The following is a 15,879-nucleotide window of genomic DNA, read 5'->3' as shown; positions in this document are numbered from 1 at the left end:
TGAGAGAGTCGCTTTAAGATTTATACGCATATAGTAATGACCTAGTATAAGTTCTAAGGAGCTAGGCCGTTACACGAGACAAGGCCACGTGAGCACTTGCTCCGAACGACATGGAAAAATCTCCCTTTACAGGAAGAATGTGGGAGGGAGCAAGGATCTCCCATAGACTAAATGGAGACAGTGACAAAGATTATATTTTTCCATACTTGTCCCATTCTCCATTCCCACTTTTTTTTTTTTTTTAATTTGTATATTGTGTATGTGATATATATGTGTAAGTAAAAAAAAAAATTCCAAATCAAGGGTTCAAGTAGTCTAGTCTAGGAGTATTTTGTATAATTTAACTTAAATTTAACTTTTAACTGTCGATTAAATTAAAAGAAACTTAAAATTCTTTTAGTTTAGTTGAGTGCAACGAGAGGGTGTTACAAAACAGGGAAGCATTTTACAAGAGCTTGCAAATAGAGAAGTGGCAGTGCCAAAATTCTGTGTAGATATTGCTTCATTGCTTGCAAGATAATGTTATTCAGCATAAAGTATCCCTGCTTCAACCACATAACAGCAATTTGTGTATGCTTTCTTTCATTCTCAGGTAATGACATTTTTTTTTTCAAGAGAACTTAGGCCATTCTTTTCTAATCTTCCTTTTGGTCAATTCAGAACAACAAGTGTTGGCAATGGGAGCCCAAAAACTATTGCACAGGAGAAGGGAATACCTACCAAGGCTCCCATTTTTCATCAACATTATATTTACACTCATCTGTAAATTGACAACATAGCCAAGGTAAAGAATGGCCTAACTATAAAATTTTTATTTTGCACACAACAATAACCAATTGACCTCATTAATGAGTTTCAGAAACTAGATACAGCTTTTGACTTTCATCAATCATATGGACATCAAGAATTTTACCTCCATCTTCTGATAATATACAACATTCACCTGAAACTTGTAGCTGCTCTGATGATTCTTTGATGAGCTCTTCAATAGTGATTGGAACCCATAGCACAATTCCAGGTCTTTTGTTTTCTTCAGGATCCCATGGGTGGAAAGGGAACACTGTACATTTCTTCGAGTGCTTTTTGTCTGTAAAAGTAACAAATGTTTTTTTTTTTTTTTAAATCCTCATTTTGAGTTTATGCTCATCATTTTCCAGTTTGATTTCTTGAGAAATTGTACAATGGAAGCTCAATTTGCTTATGACTTGGGCAGAATATTGGTGACATAGAAATAGAGAAATGAAAAGGTCTGATTAATACCTGTGAATTCTCGAGAGGAATAAGGAGATTCTGATAACTGTGAAGCTTTTGCCTCTTCCAAAAGCTTAAGCATATTCCTGTTTCCACAAATTCTGCCTTCATCAAGCGGGGTGTTTCCCCATCTGCAGTATAGAAATGACCATAGCGAGGATGAAATTGTTGATCCAATATGGAAATGATATGAAAATATGCTTTTCTTAATTTTTAAGGGAAGTGCTTTTTCATAAGGGCCGTGCAAGTAAGCTCCATATATTGGACAACAATGTATTTTATGTTCTATTTGCATACCTGTCCTTTGAGAAAACACTAGCCCCTGATTCTAAAAGCAACTTTGCCATCAAAGTTAGTCCTTCTGAGGCAGCTATATGTAGCGGAGTTCGGAAATCATAATCTTTGGAGTTGGGATCAATGCCATAGCACAATAATCTCTTAAGAAGATCTGAATCACCCCTTGAAACTGCTGTACATAGGAAGCTACCAGGATTCTCAACCTTCAGTGAAGCACCTTGTTTAGAAAGCAAAACAGCAACTTGATCGTTCCCATTCTTGATGGCTTCCATTAATGGTGTATTGCCAAAATTATCTGGGAAAAAGACACAACAAATATCACAGCACATTATCAATAAGTTAAAGAGAAGAAGAAACCTCAAAACACTTGTATTCTACTGTCTATAGTTAACCTGTAAGGTCAATGTTTACTCCATCCTGAATAAGAAAAACTACTATATCCTCGAATCCTCTGGATGCTGCAAGATGCTGTGGAAAAACAAGCAATCTTTTAGCCAAAGTAATTCAATGTCAACTCCAAGAGAAAATGTCATTCCCATATAATACAAAGTATAAAAAGTATATTCCGTACCAAAGGCGACCTTCCATCATAATCTGTCTTGTTTGGATCAGCTCCAGCTCGAACAAGACCTTTTAATTGGTACAGATCTCCGTGATATGCTGCACTGTTCACCTTGAGAGCAAGTTCAGCTTCTTGTTTACCAATATGAAATGTGATATCTGATTCCAATTGCTTAACTCGAAGGTTCGTTTCTTTTCCCTACAGATATGGAATCCTTAGCTCTATTATAAATGCACTCTCACTGAAGTTCTTGAAATTAATTAAGAAAGTAATGACTGAAAACCATAGTCCTTTAGAAAAATAATTCAGCCACTTAATATCAATATTACATAAGTGAATTGTGTTACCTCTAGAAGGTTGTTCAAGATTTTCCTCCCGTCGTAAAAATATATGTCAAGGATATTTGTAAAGGACTGCTTATCAAGGCGCAAGAGTCTACATAATTCACACACTCGAACTGTATAAGGTTGAGGAATATTGCAAAGAATTGAAATCTCTCCAAAAGAGCTGTTGGGTTGTAGTAAATCTATGGTCTCTTCTGAACCATCTTGACCTATTCCCACTTCCTCCTGCAGAAATATGATTCAACTTTTTAAGAATCAAATTATAAAACTACCTCCTCTCTCTGAAGAAGTCTACATAAGCTGACAAGGGCAAGTACACATAAAAAGGAGAAAACAAGCCATGGAAAAGAGCTGTATTGGTAAAATAAATTACAATTGGAAACAAAAAAATATGATGAGTGGAGTCATACCAGCACACCATGACAGACAAAATAAAGTTGATCGACCACATTTCCTTGTTCCATTATCACCTCTCCAGGCAGAAAAAACTCTTCATGGAGTCTAATAACCTAAAAAGACAAACCAAAGAAATAACAAGAAAATCAAAACTATTTTTTTACAAAAACAATGATCAACTGCTACAAACTAGAAAACAAAATGCTTACTATTTGATTGATGAACTCTGGAGAGCACCCTCTAAAGAGAGAAACATTCTGAATATAAGGCAAATACAATGATTGGGAAATCTGCATAAAGTGAAATATTGTCATGCTACCAACCCAAGCTCATTTATGCACTGAAGAAAGAACCTACTTCCTAACAAAAAAGAGAAAGAATTAGAAAGCTAACCAACCCTGATATGAATTTGCAAATCATTACTCTCTGCTCACCCCAAATCAAAGATATGATAAAGAAAGTGAAAAGAAGACAAGTGTTTTCTAATGCCACTGCTTTGATAAACAAATTAGTTCTTGTTATCACTATTTTTTACGTCTAAACTAAATTATATAAAATTGAAAATCAGTGTTTACTTTAGCACGGATTGATATTGGGATGTCTTGTAGAACAGTAGCCTCAGTGTAGCTACTTTCATACTGTAAACGTAAGTGACCTTTGATCTGATCACGGATTTCCCTGCTAAGTCTATTTCTGTTCATGTATTTCATTACATCTGCCATTTTATCCCTGAATTTCACTGTCTTGGATCCTTTTACAATCAATGCAGTCATGTTACCAATCAAGTAAGCACCAAGAACCATGTCAAACGACACGTAAATCATAATGAATATCATTTCCCTTAAGTTGACTGCATGTATATCACCATAACCTGTTCATAAACAAACAAGGATTAAAGAACACAGCAGAAATAAATTAGAATTTCACTTCCAAATGCCAGTAAACAACCAACAAGTGGAGGTTATTCTAATATTCATTAAACAGAATGTGCATCAACAATTTTTTAGATTGATGGATCGCGAAAGAAATAGAAACTATGTTCATTTCAGTTCATGCACTTCCATTTCATTGGTTCAAGGATCATCATTGAAGATGTTAAGAAGGTCAAACTTACCAACAGTGGCCATGGTTACAATAGCAAAATATAAAGATGTGGTGTAACGTTTCCATAAATCTATCTCTCTGAAATGTGAGTAACTGTAGTCCCCTAATTTTAAGCTTCCGATCCATGTGTATCCTTCTTCAGAAGCGGGAAGAGTAGTTGCCAAATAGTAAAAGATGCAGGCCGCAGTATGTGTGCAGTAAAGTTCAACAACAAGTAGCTTTACAATTCTAGTAAACATATAATTAATACGTATATCCTTTTCCATCGTCTTAAAAAAGGCATCAATTTTCCGCACCCGAAATAACCTTATCCATAGAAGGTATCTCACCTCCTCTCTCCTCCCACAAGCCTGTTCAAACAAATATAGAAATAACCTTCATAAAAACATTTTCCATTCTATAAGACCCAATAGTATCTAGCAATATATCTTTGCAGTTAAGAAGAGTATTAATAACGAGTGGTGCTATCAGAAGTGTATGGTAGATAAATATATCTGACGAGAGCTTAAGGTATTTGCAATAAAAGGATTATTCAAGTTTCAACAGTCAACCATCTGTAAACTTGAATAGGGAACACTAATTAATATATAAGATGGTCACAAGCCAACAACCTTCCCTATTGTGAATTCAAATAGGTGGAAATTTGAATATAACTGAATCATTACCAACTAGAAAAGAAATTCGAAGGAAACCTTTTTCATCTATGCCAGTGCCAATTATAGTACATGAAGAATGATCATGAGTTTACCATTTTAACCAAGACCCCTAACTATAAAGCCTCCTAAGTATATTTTGCTTCCATCAGACACTCTTTAGAAAAATAAAAGAAAGCTTTGATAGAGTGTTACCTTATAAATGATGTCCCACGGCATACAGCTGAGCAAATCAGTCACAAAAGTGGATTTCAAGTACCTGCAGAGCAAAAAAATAGGTGAAATCAATGACAGTATCAATCTGGATATAGACTCATTACCCACTTATATGCAAAAAAAATACCTATCTTCAGTGATATAAAATCACACAGAAGACGTTTCCACTCCAATAAACAAATTATACTAAAATTACTTATTTTGGCCTATCAAACAGTGAACATTAATCTCATATAGAGCCAAAAACAGAGTGGTAATGTAGATGAAAAAGGAATTAATTACTGACTTGAGAGCTATTGGAGTGCGCTTATAGACCATTCGGTATGTCTGCGGGTCTCTGTAGGCAAGGAAGAATTGGAAAACAATGTCTAAGAGGAAAGCAATTTGTCCAACAATGTCGAGTATAAATAGATTCTCTGGTAATCCCCTGAAGAATCCGAATTCCATGGGCGTGAAGAAGGAAGAATACACTGCCCATATCAGTATGAACTTCGTCCACGCTCTATACCACCTGCATTTCATATTATTTAAAAACTTCAGTTGGTCATATCACTAACACTTCATACACTTTTTTAGTTCAACTATTGCAATTGCAGGGTGAGGATGGATTATGATTACTATCTTTATTCACTATACTATCTTTATTCACTAAGTTACGCTTGGATTGGCCACGCTTATTGCAGCTACTTAATAATAAATTAATAAAATTTCAATTATAGTAATAATAGATTATTTAAATGTAAGTCTAACATGCAAATCTAATTACTCAACAATTTAATAATATTTCAAAATATCTATATATATATTTTTATCAATAACTTTCAACTACTTTTTTTTTTCCTTTGAAAGGTTAAAATTGGATACCGTTTCAGTCAGCTTTATTTTCATCACCATATTGGTTTGGCTTGATTTTTGTTTTCATTTTCTATAATTTGGCGTTTTTTTAATAACTAACTTTAGTGGATTCAAATAAGTAAGCCAAACCCAACCACTTATGTTCCTATGGCCTCATATTATAACATATATTTCAAAGGCCAAGCAGCACATTTTGAAAGGGTTGTGAAATGAGTTGGAATCTAAAAAAGAATGGGCCATTTTTGTGGGTTTTTTTTTCTCTAATACCCAATAGGATGATAAGGAAAGAAAATCAATATCATATTTAAATTTAGGGTTTTCTATGCATATAACCTAAATACATAGGTTTAATTACATAATGTCTATACTTTCCTACTTTTTACACAAATAATTTAATGAGTTATTATTTCATACTAAACACTTACTCGATTTATTTTTTTAGTTATCCTCACCATTATTTTCTTAAGAAAACTTATATATATTGTAATATTAATACCAAAACTAGTATGTAGGGGAAGTTTTTAGTGTTTATGAACTTCCCAAAACAATTTTCTTTTTAAATCTAGTAAAATTTCTCCAAAAATCTAAAAATTGTTGCTCTCGTAACTGAAAACAAAAATTAGCGAGAAGCTTCGAAGGAAAAAAAATAAGATATATTTAATATATACTGCACTATACTATATATTTCACAAATAAACTAGGGTATGCATATTGTTTTCATTTGAAAGGTTAAAATTCAAACATATTTTACATTTTCCAATACATTTTTCAAAATCAAATATATTTTACATTTTCCAATACATTTATAAACACAGTAAAAAATAAATTGTGGTATATGCTATATATATATATATATATATTTCAGTATATTACCAATATATTTGATAAATAGTTGAGATCTCAATGAATAAGCGATCAATTTTCAACTAGGAATATAAAAAAAAAATCTAAAACAAAGAAAACATTAATTTGAAATATCCTACATTAAATAAATATCAACTACAAATTAATAAAAAAAAATGTTGAAATTAGAAAATGATTTTAATAGGAAAAGAATTAAATATTTTAAAAATTTATTAATTAGAGATAATGTAATTAATAATATTTCAAAAAATAAGATCCTTATAAGTAATTGTAAATCTAGAAATGATATATTTTTTATTTTAAGATGAGAGAGAATATCAAAAGGTTAAAAATGTTCCAAAATATTTCTAAATTTTAATTATGGAATAATACTAAAATTTAGGAAATTTATGAAATATTTAATTATATGGCAGGCTAACTCCCTAAATTTTTCATCAATTTAATAAGTTAGTTATTTAGGCCCATTTTGTAATCATTTCATTTAAAAAAAAAGCATATTTTTTATTTACTATTTTTCTTACCATGCTTTACATTTTTTTTAAGTACAAGAGTTAATTCTTAACCAAATTCTTATATATATATATATATATATATAATTTCAAAATTACTTTTTTTAGGTTTCAAATTTTAACCTAGTTTTTGAAAAGATTGGTAAAGGATAGATAATAAAACAATAAATTTAGAGGTAGAAGGAGATATTTATAGGTTTTTAAACTAACCATCAAATCAAATGGTTATTAAACGGATCTTAGTATTCAAGATACAATTTGTCGAGTCAAAGTTCAAATTTTATTTTGAATATAATTCAAAAGTTAAGGCCTCATTGGTAACCATTTTGTTTAGTATTTTTTTTTTAAAAAAAATAAACTAATGCTCACTACTTCCACCTCCAAGTTTCTTCCATTGTTATATACTTTTCACAAATGGTTTAAAAAACAAAGCCAAATTTTGAAAACTAAAAAAAATTGTTTTTGTTTTTGGAATTTGACTAAGAATTAAACCATTTTATTGAAGAAAGATATAAATCATTATAAAAAATATGGATGAAATATGTTTATTTTAAAAAAAAAAAATCAAATGATTATTAAAATGGATGGAAGTTGTAATAACAAAAACTTGATTACTTCATATGAACATACACGTGTTCTTAAGGTCGGGATGAATCCAAAAGGTTCTGACCCTGTTCTTCTCTTGAAGTTTGAAAACCAAAATTTGTAGCTTCTTCAATTACCAAATTAAAAAGCATCTAATTGAGACATCTTCCATTAACTTGTGTCAACGTGGCAATCTTAGCCAAAAGTTTGCCAACTACCCATAATATGATATGAGCAAAATAAGCCCATATAAGTTGACCTTTTGATAATTGATTGTGATCTCTCTTTACTCCATTTTCTTTCTATACAAAATCTTCATTTTCCATATCATGGAAAAAGACACAAAAACCAAAAGATAACCCCAGACCAACAAAAGGCTGGGAGTAATTCCTTATATAGTTATTGAAATTCAAATTAAAATTTTTCAAATTTTGTTTCTATCTCATAAGATCTTGATTTTTCCATGTGATATTCTCAATATACTCTCTAAGATAGTGTCTCTTTTGGATCCATCATTTTTGGTCCGATCTTCAATTTCTTTTTATTGATACAAATATTAGATAGTATAGAAATTCATCTCTAAACCAAGACAAAAGAGGAGTAGCTCATCTATCTTATAAAAAATATGGGATTCCTTGATTATTTCAATGTGGTATTCTCTAACACCTAAAAACTAATTCGAAATGATATTCAAAACTTAAGAACTAAAATATATAATATTTTGAAATCTATGTACCAATATGATTTTTTTAAAAGAAGAAAAATACTAGACCAAAGATATCAAAAGAAGCCTCAACCAAGATGGTTGGAATTGAGAAAACATTTAGATTATTCCCCCAATAATTTTCATATAGTATTTTAGTAAATACTATATACGGCAAGGCAAATAAGACTTGAAAAATGATATTAAAAAAACGTACAAATCAAGAAAACCCAAAATTAATGCTAAAACTAAGGCAACGCTGTGAAAGTGCCAGCTGATATGAGGTGTGATAAAAAAGTGACAAGAACCAAATATTATTTTTTTATGTGACAAACAGTGTCACCTGAAATTATAATTTAATTTAAGTGTCAAAACCAGACACAGATTGGCCACATAAATTTGAAACGTCAACTACCTTCTCTGCCACGTGTGTGAAAAATGATGGCGGGAACACCGCCAATTTTCGGTTCTACGTCAAACTAACTTAAACTAAATACAATGGTGTCAAATGGTGGGAAAACCGTGTGACATTTATAAATAAAATAATGTATCAACTAATTGCTAGTTTTTTTTTTTTTTTTAAAGGCAAGTTATTTACTGTCAAATCATTGCAACCACATCTAATAATTTCTACTATAAAATACCATATTAATTTATTCACCTTAATTTTAATTTTTATGCTTTTAAAATTTTAGCCCAGTACGATCTCTTTCTTTTTACTTTCTAAAAATGTTGTCAAAATCTTAATCAAATTTTAACTAAAAAAAAATTTTAGAAGTCTTTTTTTTTTTTTTAGAAATTCTCGTAAATAGAAAAAAATGTTAAACTATTTATAAAAATAATAAAAATATTTATAATATTGATAGACTTCTATATATCAAATATAGTTAAAATTGTACTATTTTGTGTAAATATTTTTCCTTATTTTTCTATTTTGAAAATTTTCAATTTTTTCTTTAATAATTGACTGTGTGTGAAAATATAATAAAAAATGAAAAATAATAAACATAATTTTTACAAACAAAAATTTAAGAGTTAATTTTAAAAATTGTGTCAGGTAAATTCCAATTTTCTTTAAAAAAAATTTAATAAGCTATAGAATTGAATGTTTAAAAATTAAGCTTCCATTTGATAATTCTTTCGTTTTTTGTTTTTGGTTTTTAAAAATTAAGTTTATTTTTTATCATGATTTGAAATTCTTAGCCAAAAAACTTTTTTTTTTCAGTATTCAAAATTTAACTTTGTTTTTTTTAATTAAAATCAATAGTAAAAAATAGATAACAAATAAAAAAAATTTGAAGGTAAAAATAGTATCTATGGATTTAGTTTTAAAAACAAAAAAATCCAAAACTAAAGGATGTCAAGCCTAAAATTTTAAGTTTTTTTAAGTAGAACAAAATTGAGCTTTACATATCTCCACAACATTTTTTAATTTATGAACTTATGAAATACGATTACGGAATTGTTCCTCAAGTAAACTTAAAATCAAACTATAAAACAAATGCTTTAGTGAAATTTATGAATACTTTCTTACAAAAAAAAAAAATTAATAGTGGTTAGTTAGTGCATTGCAGGAAATATCGATAAATTTAATTTAATTCAACTAATAACAATTTAAAAAAAAGTAAAAAACTCCAAAAGAAAAAAAAAACCAACAAATTAAATTGAAACGCAGGCGAAAATAGCGCGGCCGAAGGAAGGCGACAATTCAGGGAAAAATCTGAAAAGTTTTGAAAAATCATTGAAAATAATATTGAAATTGAGGTAAGTACCTGCTGTCAGGGAGGATAACGAGGCACTTAATGCCATTAATGAGATTTTCACGGCTAAACCTTCTACTATTCCGGTCAATTCTCAACTGTTTCTGAATCAAATTGAATCGGCTCCCTCGCGACGACGTGATCCGTTCACGAACGCTCTCTACGTTATACTCCTCCTCCGATGACGACGAATCCAGCCGCCGGCTTCCTTCCTCCTCCTCTCTTCCGCCGCTTACGGCCATCCTCTTCTCGGCTTCAACACATAAACAAGTAGTTGCCGCCGATTAATCGTTCTTCTTCCTGCATCAATTGCTGGAACCAGGTGAGACATTGAAGATCTACATGGTTGATTAAAGGAAAAAGGAGAAAGAAAGGCGAACTCAATCGCTGAACTCAATGTTCAGCTAGAAAATTCGGGAACGATGAGAAGATCATATCGTGGATTTTGGAAACAGAGGAGAATTTAGGAAGAAGCTTAATTACCGTGTAGAATCCATCGCTTTAAAGGTTTTGATTGTGTGTACAGATGGAATCACGAGCCGGAAATGAGAGGAAACTTTTGGAAAATCGAAACACGCGATTCAGATTTTCACGGAGATCTTTACGACGATGCCTAAGGTTGGAAAGAGAAAATGCAGAGAGATTGTAAGGGATGAAGATTGAAGATTAGATAAAATGAAGAACCAAAGAGGTTAAAAAAAGTTTATAAAATCGTTGAGAATGAAGTGATCGACATCTTATTCTTGACGAATACCGAGGATATGAATTTATAGTCACGATAACAACATTTTTTTTTTTCTATTTTTTAATACTCCTTCTCCTCCTAGATATTAAAATAAGCTAAAAGTGAAGGAGAATTATTTTGTTAAAATATTTACAACTAATGTCTATCTCTATTACGATACATACATATAATAGTTTACTACCTATCGCAATTTATCACAAATAGATCGTAATATTTTGTTATTATTTGTAAATTTTTTGGTATAGTTTCCTATATTTAAACACAATCACAAAATGAAATTCAATTTCATTTAAATTAATGGCAATGTAACTATTGGATTGAATTTTTTTCTAGTATTATAGTAATGATGTATGAGCATAGCATTAAATTTTGTTAAAATGTCTATATTTCTACGTTTTTATGGGTTTGACATCGACATGAAGGGTGAATCTTAATTTTCATTATATGGTTGAAAAAATCACAAAACAAAAAAAATAAAAATAATCATCAAAATGCCGCTAATAAATATAATATAAATAATACATATATTAACTTGGAAATCATAAAATTTAAATTTATTTTTTAATTCTTTGGTTTTATAACTTTTTCAGAAATATCTATCGAAATCGATATTTTATCCGTATTTCAATTGAAATTTCCAGAAAGTTAAGATCTTGATATTTTTGTCGACATCGATATTTTAAACCTTACTTATGAGATTCGTTTATTGTTTGTTATAAAATAAGGATTGAAAAGTTGTGTGGCCTATGAATTAAATATATCATGTAATGACATATCAAATGTCGGGAGGGACTATCACAATATATATATATATATATATATATTTTCTTTTTTTGATTTAATTTACTTCAAACTATCCGGAATCAAAATAGAAACCACGCAGAGTATGATTACTATAATACCTAGTGATAATTGATTATTTTTTTCTGATTTGTTGTTCACTATTTTCTTTTTATAAAAAATGGAATGCATTACAAAATAATATGTTAATGTAATTTTAGTTAACATAATTCATAATAAATTTTAATTCGTTTTATTACTATATTAATTATCTCATTTCTCGTACAAATATTTTTTTTTTTTGTTCTAGTGCTTTGTTTAACATTAACACGTAATGATAATTATACTTAATTAAATAATGAATTTATTTAATTAATTTATTAGGATAGTTGTAAATATAACAATCAAGTCCAAAACATTAACAAAAATGATAAAATTTAAATTTAGTTTTCAAAATCTATGAATGATAGACTTTATAACCATAGAGTTTAACACATATAGATTTTGCTATAAGTAATAATAATATACTTTTATCACTAATAGATTCATATTAGTGGTAGACTTCTATCACTACCGATAATAAAATCTATAATCAACGAGAAAAGTATATTATCGATAGACTATTATCAACAATAACTATATCATTGATACTCCATCATAAATAGACTCTATCAGTGATATGAGGTATCCATCATAGATAGACTCTATCAGTGATATGAGGTATCACTGATGGACTCTATCAATGATTAAAGTTTATAACTTATAAATTTATATGTTATTTGAATTCTATCAACGATAACCAATGACAATGATTCATTATATATCATATACATAGAAGCCACTTATAGGCTTTTATTACATACTTTAATCTTCAATCAATTCATAGCAGATAGTTTACCTGCAACTTATAGTTTGTTGTTTCTAGTTCTTAGGATTGCTTTAAAAAAGGGATTGCTTCAAATTGTTTTGAATATTTTATTGAGTTATTAGTAAAAGATATGGAGAAAACAAAATTGGAGAAACAAAGTGAGAAAATGGAGAAAAACAACGAAAAATATTTATTTGAAATCTATTAGTAATAGAAAAGATATAATATATGTTAATTGTGCATTGTATTGAAATCTATCCATCATAATAATTTATCATTAAAAGATTTAGGTTGTGAAATAAAAGTATGTTAGAGTAGATTTCTAACTATGAAAAAGATCTACAATGATAGAAGTCAACATGACATAGTTCAACTGGCATAAGACATAGACTTTTGATTAAAAAAAAAAATTTGAATCCCACAATTTATTGTGCTAAAAAACGTAATGATAAATACCAACAAAGTAATAAGAGAGCGGGGAAATAAACTTGTAAAGAAGAGAGAAAAGTCAATGAAAATCATGTATAAATAAATAGAGCGAATATTGTAAGAAATTGGGTATATTATGAAAATGATTGAAAAAATTGACAAACAAGGAGATTTGAGAAAATTAACATGTTTGCAATTATTTAAAAATGTTGCTATACACTTAATTATTCACCTTAAAAGTACTACTCATTACAATTACCCTAATTTATTTGATATCAATACACAAATACTAATTAAATCAAACTACATCAGTTAAAAGATGTTCAAAGAAAATAAAAATTAAATTTATTTGTATGTGTTGTTTTTTTTTTTCTTTTTGTTTCTTATAATATTGAAGGTGGGAGAAACAAATCGTTGACCTCGAGATCGATAGTATAAGTTTTATGCAAGTTGAGTTGCGGTCATATTGGCTACATATATTATCTAATAACAAATATTTTTATAAATTAAATAATCAATACTTGCTAATAAAATTAAATAGAAATTTTCAATTTTTGTGAAAAAAATAATATATGTGTACGAAAAGAATAAATTAATATGGTATTTTATTAGAAGAAAAACAATAAGTAATGGGAATAAGATATATTGTAATGAAAATAAAATCTTAAAGAAGAAAAAAAAGAGATAATGTAGAAGTTGTGATGAAAAATAAGTAGTTAAAAAGTTAGAGTTTTATTCATAAATAAAAAAGAAAGAGTAAAAAAAAAAAAAAAAAAAAGCAAAGAAGCCATTGTGCCCACAGAATAAAGAATGAGAATGAAAATGAAATCGATAAAGTATTGAAGATAAATGCGATTATTTCTTTTATACAATAGAACTTCATATAAAGTGGAACAAAATTGATTCGTATTTTAATAAACATTAGGGGATGAAAATTTTCATTGTCTATTCCTAATTCACATTTGCATTTTTTTTTTTTTTTTTTTTTGAAGTAAATGACGCCTAAAAACATTTAAAGGTTCTGGTTTCTTTTTATTTTATTGTTGATAATTTTTTATTAACCATTTAAAAAAATTGAAGGCTAGAATCTCTTTATTCAAATAAAAAAAAAATTAATTCACACTTTATATCTAAGAAAAAAGGGAAACATAGCTCACTGATTAAAATATTTCTACTTCTTCGAAGGTTATGAATTTAAGATCTTGCACATCAAATATGGTGTAATTAACGATATTAAAAAGAAAAAAGAAAAACAGAAAATTGCGTTTATGTTGGATTTTTATTTGATAATTTAAAAGTGAATTAAATTTAACATTTTTTTTTTATCAAAGGGCCTTAGTTAATATAAAAGAAAAAAAATTAATGATACATGTACATTTGAAACTTTATATATATATATATATATATATATAAGTTCAACAGATATTAAATCTTTTATTATATTCTCTTTGTTTATGGAATTCAAGATAATTTTTAGTTATTTTCATCCTAATAAAATTTTCATTGTCAATTTAATATATATATATTTCTTTTAATTTCAATAACATATATGAGTTAGATTTAGATTGATCATATTTCTTGATCAATAAATTATTTAAATTCGTATGTCTCATGAATAAGTGTTAAGTTTTTTAATTCTATGTTGAATACTTGTTTCTAAAAAGATTGTATATTGAAAACTTGAAAAGAAAATATTTATCTTTATAATAATTTCAACCTTTTATTTTTAAAAAGAAAAAATCATACATATCTAATAGCTTGTTTTTTTTGTTTTGATCATTTTAAAAAACCAAAAAAAAAAAAAAACATGATTTGATAACTCTACTTGGTTTTGTGATTTCTAAAAACTTGGAGATAAAATGATACTTTCGAAGACTAGACTAAGCATAAAAACAGTTTGAGAAAAAAGAAACAAATTGAGAGAAATATTCATTTATTTGCTTTCTTAAATAAATTCAAACTACCTTTAATTTAAATATGAACTAATTATATTGGTTCAATTATAAAAGTAGTTTAAATTCTAATAATAATATAAAATCTATGATATGTATATATATTAAATAAATATTGACTTTTGGACATGAGATTATAGTCACATGTATAATAAAAAAGTAGATGAATAAACGTATAAAAATAAAGTGTTGCGGTACAAGATACCTCTTAAAAATCGTATTAAATTATTGAGTACAACTTTTAGTTTTTATTCCAATATCCGACTTGCTTCATTTGACATGACGTGAGTGTAGAAATGTTTTTCGAGTTAAATTTAATTTTACTCCCAATGTTTTACTCACTAGCTTTCACATAATTTATTGCAAGGGCCACAAGTACTGTTACAAAATGGTGGACCTTAAGACAATAAATCTTGTCTTATTTTTTCTCCTTGAGCAATTAAAACTTTGAGTGAAGTTGCACATGATCTTGTTTTTATCCGACACTCATCATAGGACCTAATTTCAAACATGTCGTGCTACTTTGTTAGGGCATCAAAAGTTTAAATTTGCCTCCATTTTCTTGTTTTTAACTAATTATTTGGAGTTATTGTCAATTTTAAATTATTAATATTAATATCTAGGGATTAAAAAGGAAAAAAGAAACCCAATAAAAATTGATTTATTCTCAAATCCAAAACTTAACTAATTTGTGAATTATTGTTTTCTATTGTTTTCCTCTTGATGTTGCATGAATATATAAGAAAAATAAACTAAGTTAGGATTAGGGAATGAAATATGAAGGATGATCACAACAAATCTAAATTAGGAAAGTCAAAGGAATGTTTGCATCATGATAGGAAAAAACCATCGTATAAGAATAGAGTTTTTTTTTTTTAAATTAAAAAAAAACTTGTCTTAAAATAGTAAATTGAAATGTAATGGTGTTGAGAGAATTTTGATGTAAATAGAGTAAGATCACAACTACAATAGACTATAAAAAATAAGAATAAAAATAAAATAGAAG

General features: G+C 28.3%; 1 protein-coding gene across 2 annotated transcripts; it reads right to left on the bottom strand.

The window, feature by feature from the left end:
* Nucleotides 1-546: 546 nt before the first annotated feature.
* Nucleotides 547-10,893, bottom strand: SKOR (STELAR K+ outward rectifier). 2 transcript variants are annotated; one of them, XM_039020266.2, is made up of 14 exons: nucleotides 10,583-10,893; nucleotides 10,112-10,399; nucleotides 5,110-5,334; nucleotides 4,803-4,866; nucleotides 3,965-4,304; nucleotides 3,426-3,721; nucleotides 3,060-3,140; nucleotides 2,865-2,963; nucleotides 2,458-2,679; nucleotides 2,120-2,308; nucleotides 1,941-2,016; nucleotides 1,549-1,843; nucleotides 1,261-1,382; nucleotides 547-1,087 (listed from the first exon to the last, which is right to left on the bottom strand). In XM_039020266.2, the coding sequence occupies exons 2-14, from the start codon at nucleotides 10,339-10,341 to the stop codon at nucleotides 846-848; spliced, it is 2,481 nt and encodes an 826-aa protein (XP_038876194.1). In that variant the 5' UTR covers nucleotides 10,342-10,399; nucleotides 10,583-10,893; the 3' UTR covers nucleotides 547-845. The 2 variants fall into 2 exon arrangements, with proteins under 2 accessions (XP_038876194.1, XP_038876195.1); XM_039020267.2 differs by having other exon boundaries at nucleotides 10,112-10,411; nucleotides 10,583-10,842.
* Nucleotides 10,894-15,879: the final 4,986 nt, after the last annotated feature.

This window comes from Benincasa hispida, chromosome 12, assembly GCF_027475165.1.
Source record: "Benincasa hispida cultivar pf3 chromosome 12, pf3_genome.v1.1, whole genome shotgun sequence".
Classification (NCBI taxonomy): Eukaryota; Viridiplantae; Streptophyta; class Magnoliopsida; order Cucurbitales; family Cucurbitaceae; genus Benincasa; species Benincasa hispida.
This window is presented reverse-complemented; position numbering and strand designations above follow the sequence as displayed.

Coding starts and splice junctions, on each gene's coding strand:
- SKOR (XM_039020266.2), bottom strand. CDS start 10,341: ATGGCCGTAAGCGGCGGAAGAGAGGAGGAGGAAGGAAGCCGGCGGCTG. Junction 3,722..3,964: donor TGTAACCATGGCCACTGTTG/GTAAGTTTGACC, acceptor GTTTATGAACAG/GTTATGGTGATATACATGCA. Junction 2,964..3,059: donor CAGAGTTCATCAATCAAATA/GTAAGCATTTTG, acceptor TTGTCTTTTTAG/GTTATTAGACTCCATGAAGA.